The sequence below is a fragment of the Panthera tigris genome, chromosome X, assembly GCF_018350195.1.
Source record: "Panthera tigris isolate Pti1 chromosome X, P.tigris_Pti1_mat1.1, whole genome shotgun sequence".
NCBI lineage: Eukaryota > Metazoa > Chordata > Mammalia > Carnivora > Felidae > Panthera > Panthera tigris.
This window is the reverse complement of record NC_056677.1, coordinates 9337096-9350403: the sequence shown is the minus strand read 5'-3', so window position 1 is coordinate 9350403 and position 13308 is coordinate 9337096. Positions and strand designations below refer to the sequence as shown.

Genomic DNA, 13308 nt, shown 5'->3' with positions numbered 1-13308 from the left:
ATTTCTATCGAGACCCATTGACAGAGATCCGGGCAGTATTTCCTCACTTCTGGGTGCACATATGAAACTTCCCCATTACTTTAACTTGTCTCCATTTTGATTAATTGAAAGGAAAGAGACATTTAATTTTGAATAAGGAAAAACTTAGGGAAACCTTTCTCAAAATATATAATGGGAGGATGCTTAGTTGGCAGAATGGGAAGAAGTAGGCGGAAGTTACAAAGAGGTGTATTTTACTATGAGGCAACGCCAGTGATCTCAAATCAAACAAACTCCTTTGCAAAGTAGCGAGGTCTCTAACACCGGAATCATTCGAAGAAAACACTGGACTACTACGTATCGTGGATACACCAGAGGGAACGTGTCAACAGCCCTGTGAAATCCAACAAAGACTTCTAAATTGATCATTCCAGAAGAGCGACTGGCCTTGCCTAGTAAAAGGCCCCTGTTTCAGCGACTCTCTCGGAGTCACAAGCAGACAACGGTCAACTCACCGACACTTGGCCATTGATGATGACCTCCTCGGAGAATCGCACTTTGACTGGATTGGACTTTAATCTTGCCTTTTTTGCAGCACTAATAAATGCTGATTTGGGAGACTAGAAACAAGAAAACATTTGACAGGATTATTGGTAACATAATGCAGACCTTGTATCAGTTGTTTTTTCTATCTTTATCTTCTCAAAAATGTAAAACACGAATTACAGATGCAATCAAAACCCTGTCATGCGCATAAAGTAGTAAGTTTGACTTAGCAGACCAAACTGCAAATAGCACGTTCCATGTTCTTACTGAGCACATTTCCAAGGATCTTTCTATTTGTTGTTTTTTAAAAATTTTTTAAAAAGTTTATTTATGTTGAGAGACAGGGCGTGAGCAAGGGAGGGGTGGAGAGAGAGAGAGAGAGAGAGGGAGGGAGAGAGAAGCCCAAGCAGGCTCCATGCTATCAGCACAGAGCCCAAGATGGGGCTCGGTCTCACGAACCGTGAGATCATGACCTGAGCCAAAATCAAGAGTCAGAAGCTTAACTGACTGAGCCACCTAGGTGCCCCTACAAAGATCTTTAAAAAATTTTTTTTAATGTTTATTTATTTTTGAGAGACAGAGAGACAGAACGCAAGCAGGGGAGGGGCACAGAGAGAGGGAGACACAGAATCCAAAGCAGGCTCCAGGTTCCGGATGCCAGCGCAGAGCCCAACACAGGGCTGGAACCCACGAACTGCGAGATCATGACCTAAGCCAAAGTCGAACGCTCAACCGACTGAGCCACCCAGGCGCCCCTCCAAGGATCTTTTTAAATGATGGCTGTGAAAGGACAGAAGCCTGGCTTTTAAAAAACATATTTATGTATGTACTTGGAAAGAGAGAGAGTGAGCACGAGCAGGGGAGGGGCACAGAGAGAGAGGGAGAGAGAGAATCCCAAGCAGGCTCCGGGCTGTCAGCGTCCACCTTTGGCTCAGGTCATAATCTCAGGGCCATGAGACGGAGCACAGAGCCTGCTTGGGATTCTCTCTCCCCTCTCTCCCGCTCTCTCTCTTTCAAAATAAATAAACATTAAAAAAAAAAAAAGTCCTACTACAGAGCTAAAGGGATGTGACAGTGGTGTTCTCCTCAGTATCTCTGTAATTACAGGCCAAGTTTAGTAACGATTAACAAATCGTACAGCCGTGAGTTCATTTGCTGTCAATGTGCCATTTTTTAGCTGAAGGGAAAACATTATTCTCCCTTAATGGTTTTAAGCAGGAGATATTTACGTTGGCATAACGGGTTCAGCACAAGTGAAGCGGCTGTAAGAAAGCTACCCAGAACAGACACTACTAATTAGGCGAGGGGCTTCAACGATGAAGCAGCTGCTGCTCCAGCACTGTTTGGGAAGGAAGGGTCCCACACGTGTTCAACATGGCGGATACTGAGGTGGATCCCTCTGTGCGTCTGAATTTGTAAATGTGCTGTTTGGCCGGATTTTCCTAAAATGGTCTACGTCACTCCTTGCCTCAATAAAAAAGTACTTCACAGGACCTAAGTTTGTCTTATGCCTATCATTTGGCACATAATCTTAGAAGGGATTGATGTTTTCATGGAAGCGGTAAGGTGATTAGCCCCTAAAGTAAGTGGCCCCATAGAGCAGAACTTGTAAAGCTGGGGGTGTTCCTCTCTTCTCTCTGTAGCTATAGCATGCCCATCTCTTATGGCCTCCTTGCTCCCATATTTATTTACCATGCCCTAATGACAAACCTGGAAAACCAGCAAGGAGACTAGATAGCCAAGGTAGTTAGTCAAGTAAATACTATTCTATGTGTATTTGCACGTCAACAGACTTGGGGATAAAAGTCCAAGAATTCATACAAGTGCATTTTTCTTGTTGTGGACTTGTGACTATTCCATGCAATCAACATCCATTTGAAAAATTACTTTTTGACCATAACAACATAAGCTCTTCATGTCTGAAGGTGACTGAATTAGAGTCAACAAGATAATGGCTTATTCCCCTGGCTGGAGTCATTTCTGGCAGACGGGGTATGTAAACCAGGCAGGACTGTGGTTTTTACTCAGATCTCTTTTTGCGGCTCAAAAAAACGTACAATGTACACCACTCAGAAACCCGAGGAATTAATTCTTAGCAACCTGTAGACCTGTGGGTGCTGATCGCAAGCACTTCATATCCTGTGGTGGAAATGACAAGTAATTATCATCTAGAATAATCAGATTCTTTTGCTGTTAATTAATTTTGAGATCAGAAGGGCTCTAATCAGCCTCTGCACCTCTTTCCAAATTTGCTGTTGCTAAGGTGGCCAGAGTAGACGGATGGTGTGCTCCTGATGCTTTTACTTGCTCTTAGAAGTCACTAGAACATTGTTTGAAAAAAAAAAATCACATAAATAAGAGACATTTCTGAAACTGAAGCGTAAGGTCTTGAATTTGCAGTCCCTCTACGTCTATGGTACTATTGGCATAGTAGACACTGAGTAAATGTTTGGTGGGGTCTAACTAGCCACAGTCATCACGGGGTAACTTAGCTTGGAGTTCCCCCAAAGCAGAACCTGAGACAAGGAATCATGGGCAGGGAACAGTTATGGGAGGCGCTTCAAGGAAGCATGCATAGGCGAGCAGGAGAAAGGGAGACGGGGCAGAAGAGGAAGCCAATGAAGCATTCTGTAAGTCCGTCACCACCGTAAGCAACTGGGGCTTAACCCTGTTGGGAAACTCCAGGAACGAGGCAGACCCCAGGCATCAGAGTTATCATGTCCGAGGAGGAGACAGAGAGCTAGGGCATGTGTTCACCAGCTCCTGTCAGTCAGTGATGCAGTGGCTGCTCTTTTGGGAATGAGGACTCCTCAGCACCTCTGGCCTGCTGCACGGGCATCTGCCTGTGGCCAGAAAAAAAACCCCACAGACAATCACCGGTCTCTCAGCTGGAAATTGGGCTGGCGTGCTCCACGTGACACATGCCAAGAAGACGTGGTCCGGGTGCCGATGCCATCTGATACACTGGGCCTCCCTCGGGTGCGTGGGACGGAGTGGAAGCAGGGCAGGAAGTGAGAAGCAGGCAAACAGGTCTGTCTCCTCTTTGGCCTAGAAACAACCCGAGTGCATGGGAATCGTTGTAGCTCCAGGGCAACAGCACCGAGACCGGCTTCTCTCAAGTCCCACTGAGCTGGGACGGTGTGAGGGGAGGTAATCGAGACTCTTCCAATAATCTCTGTCTCAGGCCGCGTCAGAACTAGGGTGTTCTGGAAGTTCTAGACCTGGGAACCGTGGAAGGCAGGGTCAAAGGAAAGCAGGAAGGATCTGGCCAGGAAAGCTCTCTAATAAATGGAAACAGCGCAAGGAAAGGAGATGGTAGGTCAGAAGAAAACAAATAAAATCCCCAAGAAATCTGGAAATTCCTTTCCTAAAATGCCATCGTCATAGAATGGGGAAATACTACTAAATACAGATGAAGATTTATCCAGGAAAGTGCTGTGTGCACAAGCAGAAGAGAAAACGATCGAAGTCAGTATGAAGCGTTTGGTCATAGGGTGTCGGTTAAGTAAATCTTGGTTAGTTAATGTTTTACATTAAGTAAATGTAATGTTGTAATGTACATCTAGATTATTCTAGATGTATAATGTTTTACAGCCATGTATATGGTGCTTGGAAGGAATTCTGGATGATATGGAAACATGCTTCTGATCCGCTAAGTGAAAGAAGCAGAATAAAGCTGTATGTAAAAGATCTCCACTACTGACAGGGTGCAGATCCAACGACCGGAAGGAAATAGGCCAGTGGCTGACACTGGCTGCCTCCAGGGAAAGATGTGTTCATACTTATTTTCTTGCGTCTGTGTCTCCTTCTATGCTTCCATCGCGTCAAAATGGGGGGAAGGAGAGAACCGTCTACAATACTTTACAAACGAGGCAGCAGCCTGTTAGGAATGACTTCTCCAAAAACTTCAGGAATTGTGAGACTCTTCTCCCGGGCCCGCTGGAGCTGGGCCTCAGGAAAGACTGATTTCCATGGCTGGGCTCGCTTTGGGTGCCCTGGGACCAAGTGCAGGGAGGCGAGAAGGTGTCAACATCCACTCTCTGTCTTGACTGGACCTTGTTATGCAGGGGAAATGCAACATAACAAAGGTTGGCCAGCAAGTGACAAAACAAATTAAAATGCTAATTTTCACTCTCCGCAATAAAGTAGACTTTATACACTTTCTTTCGGTCTGGTGGCTCATCTGTTTCAATAGGTCAGTCCTGGCTGCTGAGAGAATGTTCAGCAAATACACGGATCCCATATGTTTCTGTATTTTAAAAAGCAACGCGCTGGTAGGGAAATCCAAACACAAAAATGTAAGTAACAACGTGTAGGCTCTTCTCCCACCTTCTTTTCTCTCTGAGTCCAATCGATCTATTGAAATGACTTGGGGGTTCTACTCCTTCATTTCTGTTCCCACATTTCAGAGGAGAAAGCCACTTTGGGCCAGATCAGTAAGGGAAGACTCTAGGTGGGGCAGTGGTTCCCAAGTGGCGGCAATCCACACCCCCCCCCCCCAAGGGACACTTGGCAATGTCTGGAGACATTTTTGGTTGTCACAACTCGGGGAGAGGGTGCTACGGGCATCTAGTGGGTAGAGGCCAGAGATACCGCTAAGTATCGTACAGTGCCCAGAATGGCGCCACAGAACGCAGAGATCTCCAGCCCCAGTGTCGGCAGTGGTGACGGTAAAGAACGCTAAGGTAGCATTGAGAGTTTGCGCAGAGGCTTGGAAGGTGAGAAGGGTCTGGCTAGGCCAAGGACGTGTTGGGCTGGAGGATGCGGTGGGCATTTCAGGAAGGAGGGCTGGTCAAGGCAAGTCAAAGATGAGGATTCCCTCACAGCGGCCGGGCAGGGGGAGAGTGCTGCCGAAAGCAGGGGTGCAGCTATTGGCCAGCAAAGCAGGCAACACTTGCTCCTAAATGTTGCGGCTAAACGTTCACCTTCCATATGGCACAATATCAACAGCCACCTGAACTCGTGGAAAGTTCCAGATCATCTATTAAAGCAAGTTCCATGACCCACTGATAACAGTGAGTGTTCATATGAATAACCTGTGAGTATTCATGCACCCTCAACTGGCAAAAACAGCAAACAAAGCCACAGGGCACAACCCCACACTTAAGTGGCAAAACCCTTGCTCTTTCTCCAGGTTTATGGCACGGCATGAAACATTACGTCACATTGCCACAATAACCTGGTTTGCCATAAAACGGTTCTGATCTTGCTGTGTAATAGGTTATAAAGTGGGAAGAGAGAATTCAGGAAAGACCATATAAACTTGAAGTTCCACCAGGAAGTTACGGTTGGTCGGCCACTCGGTTATGGTAGACATTCCCATTGGCTTCACCTAACGTATTTGTCCACTGTGAAGAAATGAGAGAGCGTGGACAGATTTGAAGAGGGTGTGAGTGACAGCTTGGTTAACTTGGTAAACAATGTAAAAAGAGACTAGCAGTTTGGAAGGAATCAAAGAGAAGGGACTAAAAGTAACGGTCACTGGTAAACTAAGCTTTTATTACAAGTACTTATGTCCTGGATGGCACAGTTGGTTTACTTGGCTAATTGTTTACTCGGCTAATTCTATTCGTCATCTTATCAGAATCTTGAATACATATTTTTTTCGCGCCGACAATGCTTAGGCCGTGGTGTTTAGGAGGAGAATGCTGGAACACGGGAGATGAAGAGGTTGGTCAGGAGATGGAGTGTGGCAAAGAGCAGAGCCCCCAACTGCATGGGGAAGAAAACACAAGCGTAAACAGGTGGGAATCTTTGCCAATCCGCGCAAAGGCCACACAAGGTAGTGACGGTCAACGTTTGGGGGAAAATCTGCAGGAATTTGCTAGGGTATTTTTTAGCTCAACTGCCAATGTATGGGATTCACAAGCAACAGCAAATCTATAGAAATAGAAAGTAAGTTAGTCGTTGCCTGGGACTAAGGGTGGGAAGGAAGCAGTCACTGTAAACAGGAACGAGAGATCTCATTGGCTGAAGGAACTGTTCTCAAACTGCCTTGTGGTGATGGCTGCATACCTCAGTAAATTTGCTAAAGATCATTGAATTGTACACTTAAAATGGGTGGATTTTAGGATACACAAATCATACCACGATAACGTTGTTATAAAAAAAAAAAATCATGGCAACTGAAGGCAGTAAGATTTTAATTGTTCCCCACCTTCCTGACCAAGGCTGCTGAAATCACATTCTGACAGCCGTATTTCCTCTGACAACCACCCTTAAAGGGGAGTCTCCCTGAAATATGTACCAAATTATTTAGAAGAGGATATGAAAAAGGATGATGCTAGAATGTCCTACAATTAAATATTCCCATTACATTTGTGATTCTTAAGCTGGTCACACACAAGAAAGTGTGTTCCTTTCCTTTCTCTCCAATGAGTGGGTTTGCTATCACGGTGTATAAAATACAAGCACTGAAGATTTCTGAACTCGAACTGTAAACGCATGCGGTTTTTCTCTGCTGTTACTCAACGTCATGGTTTCACTGGGACTGGGACGAGGAGATGGAATCCTGGGGTCATACAGTGGCACTTTTACTCACAGGACACTTACAGGGTAAGGCTGAATGACAGTGAGGAGGATTGATTCTTTGCAGCTTCTGAAAGAGAAAAGAAACAAACATATTTATGAAATGCACAGAGGCCGGACTCTTAACAGTGACAGCGTTCTTTTGAAATGAAACGTGTGAGATATTGGCGAACGTTTCTTGGGCTCCCAGGCAGCATAAATCAAAAAGCTCAAAAGTGGGCTTTCAGACCGTGGAGAAAACCAAAGTCAAGTGCTCAGCCAGTGTAACAAACAGCCTGATGGAAAGCTTCCCGTGTGGTTTATGCTGAGCAGCAGGACCTTCAAATAACACTCGCCGAGGGAAGGGCTGTTTTAGAAGCCTCATCTCAATCAGTCTCTGCACTTTCCCCGGCTCTCAAAATTGAGTCTCGCCATTTCATTTTAATTTTCTAGAAAAGGAATCCATTTTTAAAAATTCGTAACAGCGGTATCTTCTCAGGGACAGTGTCATGAAAGAAAACGGTCAGTGTAGGTTGCTTGTGTGCAAACAGCACCCCAGCAAACATCACATCCCCATACTGTGTGGCTCACAAAGTCCATGGTAACAACGCCCAGGACATTGGGCCGACACGTATTCAGATGGGCACTTATTGGGAGATCTTGTTCATGAGGGGGAATACGTTGAACAACAACTCAATCCCAGCAAAGAACTCAACCCCTCAGGGAATAGTTTTCCTTCCTTCCTTCCCTTTTTAACCTGAGTAGGAGAAAGGTCAGTTGCCACTTTGTTGAGGAGACGCTGACTTTTCCTACGTTAGGTTTTCATTAATTACCTGCTTTTGTGATTTACTGTCCGAATGGGTAAAGTAAAGGGGATCTGTTGCAAGGCTGTTCCCCAGAAGAAGCCACTGCAAATCGTATTTCTGGCAATAACTGCATGGTGGCTAAATGTGCCCGCATCAGGCTGGGTTGGACCAGGTTCTACTAACTGGACCACGGCGGCGGGGTGGGAGGGGTGGTGGGGCGGGCGGTGTAGGGGGTGAGGTAGGGAACACGGTGGGGGAGGAGAGAAATCAATGGAGCAGAGAAAGGAGGAACACAACTCAAGAAACTCAAGGTATCAGAGATTAGGATGATGGTCATGGTGGCAGGGTGGGGACGGCACATGGTTGACTGTGGCCCACATGCTCCCATGAGTTCCCAGTTGCCAAGGGTTGGCAGAAAGCTCCAGCAGCTCAAGTAGGCAGCCAGTATTTTCATTAGAGGCCTAGAGCAACAGTATAACGATGCCAGAATTGAGTGGCTAAGATGAACGATCATGCATTTTGCTGCTGGGTGTGCGGACACACGTGGTGGTTCAGGGGAGCGGTCTGGCATCATCAGGCAAACTTCAGCATCGCATGCACCATGACTCAGCCATTCCATTCTGGCTTATATCACAGAGAAAGTCCGCCGTTAGCCTTTAGGGACTGCGTGGAGGTGCGTACCACAGAATGATCCAGCAAGAGGAGGCAGAGGCTTAGATGTGCCTGGTAACTACTAGGATGGGGCTTCAAACGTAGTGTTAAGAAACCAGATGAGATAGATAACGTAATACCATTCGCAAAAGCTCAAAACACGTGTGCACAAAACAGCAGCACACATCTGGAAGAATGCAATAAGAAAGGACGGGGTGCACACTCAACATGTTGGAATAGTTTTTCTCGCGGGGGGGGCAGGAGTGGGTGTGAATCTAAACAAGTAAAATCAGAGGAGAGGGGCATGGCGTGGGTCTACGATGACGATCCTTTGTACCATGAAGTGATGAGTTTGATTAATTTGACTCTCTGCACGTATGGCTTAATTAAAAAACTCACAATCTGAAAGCGGATGAAGAGATTTGGGGTAGACACAGGTCAGCAAACTTACAAACTGCTTAAGGAGAGGCGGCTCCCAGAAACCTGACGTAATCCCTAATTTGCTCACCAGGACAAGGGACAGCCAGCCTCCCCACTCTTTGGGGCTGTTCCACTGCAAACAACTACCACTCACTCGGTGGATGTAACACAATGGCACAGCCCACACTGATTCCACACAGGCCTCTGCATACGAGGAGCACACAGGCAGAAAGCAACACAAACAGGAACAAAGGGACCTCTGGCGTTTGTGCATGTGCCACGGCAGTGGGCCTTTTCTGCCCCATTCTGCTCCCAGGACCCTCAGTAGCAGGCACTGGGTCCCGGGGTTTCATGCTCTGGGCACAGCTGATCGGACACGGGGGTTGGAGTGAGCCAATCAGATTTCCTTCTCTGCAGAATCAGAAGCAGCACAGAGGGTTGGGAGCTGAGTCCCAGGCACGGCTGAATAAGACTCACCATTCTGTTAGAAATCAAATAAGATGGAAAAAAAATCTCAATATAACTATCATCAGTTGTGCGAATAGGCTTTTATCTCTGTTTTCTCTCATCTACAAGTACTTAATTATCACCTGCCAGATGTGAAGAATGAACTCCATAGTGCTGCGGGTCCCTTAGGATTCCTAACTCAATCCCAGGAGGGGGGAAAACCGGAAGCCATATGTGTTCATATGTTACAGGATGCTAGGACGACTGAGGCAGATTCAGCCGAGGCCTCATGGCAGCAGACGCCAATCACCCTTGCATGTTAGAGCGAGGTGCTACAGGACTTTCAAAGGAGGCACTGAAAACCAGAGTTTGGGACCCTTAACCCCTTATGCACCTTGGAGCCTGACTCATCACTCAATTAAGAACAACAACAACAACAAAGGTGACTGGGGGAGGCTGGCGGAAGCAACACACGCCCAAAGAACAGACGCTACATTTGGGAAATTCCTCCCTTTCCACGGAGGCAGGCCCAAAGTGTGCAATTCCTGGCACCAATAGGTGGGAGATGCAGTAGAAATGGTACCCTGGAGTCATTTAACAAAGGCGTCTTGCCCAACTGAGCCTCTCTACAGGTGAGAGAGCCTTAGTAGAAACATACAGAAGCTGAGGACAAAGAGTCAACTTTCATTAAACTCCATGGATAGAGGAAACCAATGCCAGGTTACATGGGTGCCAATCAAGGGAGAACTTTCTGGCTTTTTAACTCACTGTCCTGGTTCCATGTTAATGTGGAAGGAGCCAAGGCCAGAGAAGAAGGTTGGGGGATGCCCCTTAACCCACCGTAGGCTTCCCAGGTGGGGAGTAAGGGGTAAGGAAGGCATCTCGTGGAATTGGGAGTTTGGACTATGACATGACAATTACACGTTGAAATCACAGATTACAAGTTGTCGTGATTCCAAGTGTACAAGTGACTGGAGAGTTTTTCCAAACCTGCTAAATCCACATATGGGGCCTGCCTGGGAGTTTATTGAAGGCCAAGGAAGCGCTGGCCCTGAAGAGCTGTCATGGATGGGCAGCAGGGAAGAAGAACACAAGTGCGATAGGATTCTACCCTCTGAGGGCTGCTTGCTACACTCCTCTCTAATTTCTCGCTCCTTAAACTAACTTGAACAGATCATATTCTTGGAGTCCAAACAATCCTTGACTAAGACAGTGAGTGCTCAGGGCTCTCAGAAGAAACAATAAAGGCAAACACAAGAGTGAGGATAGATGGGCACACAAGGCTGTGGGAAAAATGCTAATTTCCTCTAGAGCAATGCCCAGTGGCACTGTATTTATTTGTTCCCTTCTGGAAAGGGAAGCAGATAGTCCCAGCTCCAGTGCAGTCTGCTAGGAGCGGGTAAGTGCCTGGAGAAGGACACCTGGTATGTGGCTCAGACGCTAAGAAAATCAGCACAGACACTGTATTAGCTCCCCATTGCTGCTGTAATAAATTACCACCAACTTAGTGGCTTAAAACAACACAAATTTATCACATTACAAAGAAAGGAAGTCAAAAGTCTGAAATAGGGTCTCTCTAGGCTAAAAATCAGGGTGTCAGCAGGGCTGCACTCATTCTGGAGCCTTTTCCAGCTTCTAGAGCCTTCCTGTATTCCTCGGTTCATGGCCCCTTCAAAACCAGCAGCGTAGCATCTTCACATTTCTCCCTGGATCTTTCCCGCCTTCCTCTTTCCATTATAAAGACCCTTCTGATTACATTGGGTCCACCCAGACAGTTCAGGATAATCACCCCATTCTTAACTGAATCACATATAGAGTCACAGGCTCTGGGGATTAGGATGTGGACATCTTTGCAGGTGGGAACATTATTCTGTGCTACCACAGACGCTAGCTTTGTTACTGATCTAGTGCTACATAACAGATTACCACAAACTTAGCGGCTTAAAACGACACACATTTATTATCTCACAGTTTTTAGGAGGCAGAAATACGAGCATGGCTTCACTTGGTTATCTTTTACAATTTCTCTCATGAGACTGCCATCAAAGTGTTGTCCAGGGCTGAGGTCTCATCTGAAATCTCGACTGGGAAGGATCCACTTTCAAGCACACATCTGTGGTTTTTGGCAGGATTAAATTCCTTTTTGAGCTGTTGTACCAGGGACCTCCGTTCCTTGCTTGAGGTTGGACAGAGGTCACTCTTAGTGTCTTGCCACATGGGTGTCCCCAACATGGCAACTTGCTTCATCATAACCAGCAAACTCTCCTTTGGAAGATTGGAAGTTACAATCTTCTGTAACATAATCACAGAAATGACATCCCATCACCTTTGCCACATTCTGTTGGTGAGAAGCACATCAAAAGCCCCACCCAGATGAAAAGAGAGGGGAATACACAAAGGTATGAATAGCCAGAAGCGAGGATTGTTGGGGGCCACGTTAGATTCTGTTTGCCACACTAACAGAAGGATTCATAGCTAAGTGAACTGTAAGTACCTTGAAAGTGGTCTCCACCCATGAAGTCACCTCACATGAGACTTTTTTTTTTCTTTTGGTCAGCGACATCAGGGAAAAGCATTTTTCAGTATGTTAATTTGAAAATGGGAGGGGCACCTCGGTGGCTCAGTCAGTTGGGTGGCTGGACCTTGCCTCAGGCCATGATCTCGGCAGTTCCTGGGTTTGAGCCCCACATCTGGCTTGCTGCTGTCAGCCTGCCAGCAGAAAGCCCACTTAGGATCCTGTGTCCCCCTCTCTCTGCCCCTCCCCCACTAGAGCTTTCCCCAAAAGAAATAAATATAAAAAAAAAATAAAAATGGGAAACATGTTTCAAAATATGTACGTTATATTGAGGGCATTTCAAGTTTTTGTGCCTATAGTAATTCTCTGCAAAGTGCTTGAAACATAACCTAGATTGATTTTAATTTTACCAATTAATGAGTAAATGAAGTTATCTGAATTGAAATAAAACATTCCAGTATGTTATTTTCTTTTTTTATAATTTTTTTAATGTTTATTTTTGAGAGAGAGAGAGAGAGAGAGAGCGCAAGCATGAGCAGGGAGGGGCAGAGAGAGAGGGAGACACAGAATCCAAAGCAGGCTCCAGGCTCTGAGCTGTCCGCACAGAGCCCAATGCGGGACTTGAACTCATGAATGAGATTGTGACCCGAGCCAAAGTCGGTGACTCAACTGACTGAGCCACCCAGGCATCCCACATTCCAGTATGTTATTAATCATCCAGACTGGACATGTGCTTTTCTTCTGTTTCTCTTATCTTTAATTATTTCATTATGACCTGCCAGACAAGAAGAATTAACTTCATGATGTTTTGGATCTCTGAGAATTCCTAACCCTTAGATCCTGGACAGGGGAGAGGGACGGGGGTGGTGAGTGGGAAATAGATCTAAGCCATTTAAAAAATCACTTCAACAGAGAGATTAGAACTGAGAATGGAACAGGCACCAGGGTGGCTCAGTCAGTTGAGTGTCTGACTTCGGCTCAGGCCATGGTCTCATGGCTCACGAGTTCATGAGCTCACGGCTTGTAAGTTTGAGCCCCACGTTGGGCTCTGTGTCTAGAGTCGGCTTCGGATTCTGTGTCTCCTCTCTCTCTGACCCTCCTCTGCTGGCACTCTGCCTCTTTCAGAATAAATAAACATTTAAAAAAATAAAAAAAAAAAAAGAAATGAGAATGGGAGGTACTCCATTCAAGTAAGCAGATAACTTCTTTTTACGAAGACCTAAAACAGCCAGGGACATTAAAAAATAGAGTTTGGGGCATGCTTAGAGAAGTGTTATTTCATAATAAATCAGAAGTGAATTTTCCACTTTTGAAGAACACTTTCAAGACTGTAGTACCAAGAGTTTTGAGATTGTTGAGTTTGTTCAAAACACCACCTTAATCCCTGCATCACAGTGTTGACCTGCAGAAGAAAATATAACTGCTGCTATCAAATTT

The 13308-nt window shown here is 45.9% G+C and overlaps 1 protein-coding gene across 1 annotated transcript in view; it reads right to left on the bottom strand.

The window, feature by feature from the left end:
* FRMPD4 (FERM and PDZ domain containing 4) overlaps positions 1-13308 on the bottom strand; it is a 789303-nt gene that overhangs the window by 34863 nt on the left and 741132 nt on the right. Inside the window, exons 6-7 of the mRNA XM_042974957.1 lie at positions 7078-7123; positions 495-599 (exon numbers count right to left, since the gene is read on the bottom strand). Coding sequence (XP_042830891.1) covers positions 495-599; positions 7078-7123 — 151 coding nt within the window. The remainder of the gene's footprint in view (positions 1-494; positions 600-7077; positions 7124-13308) is intronic.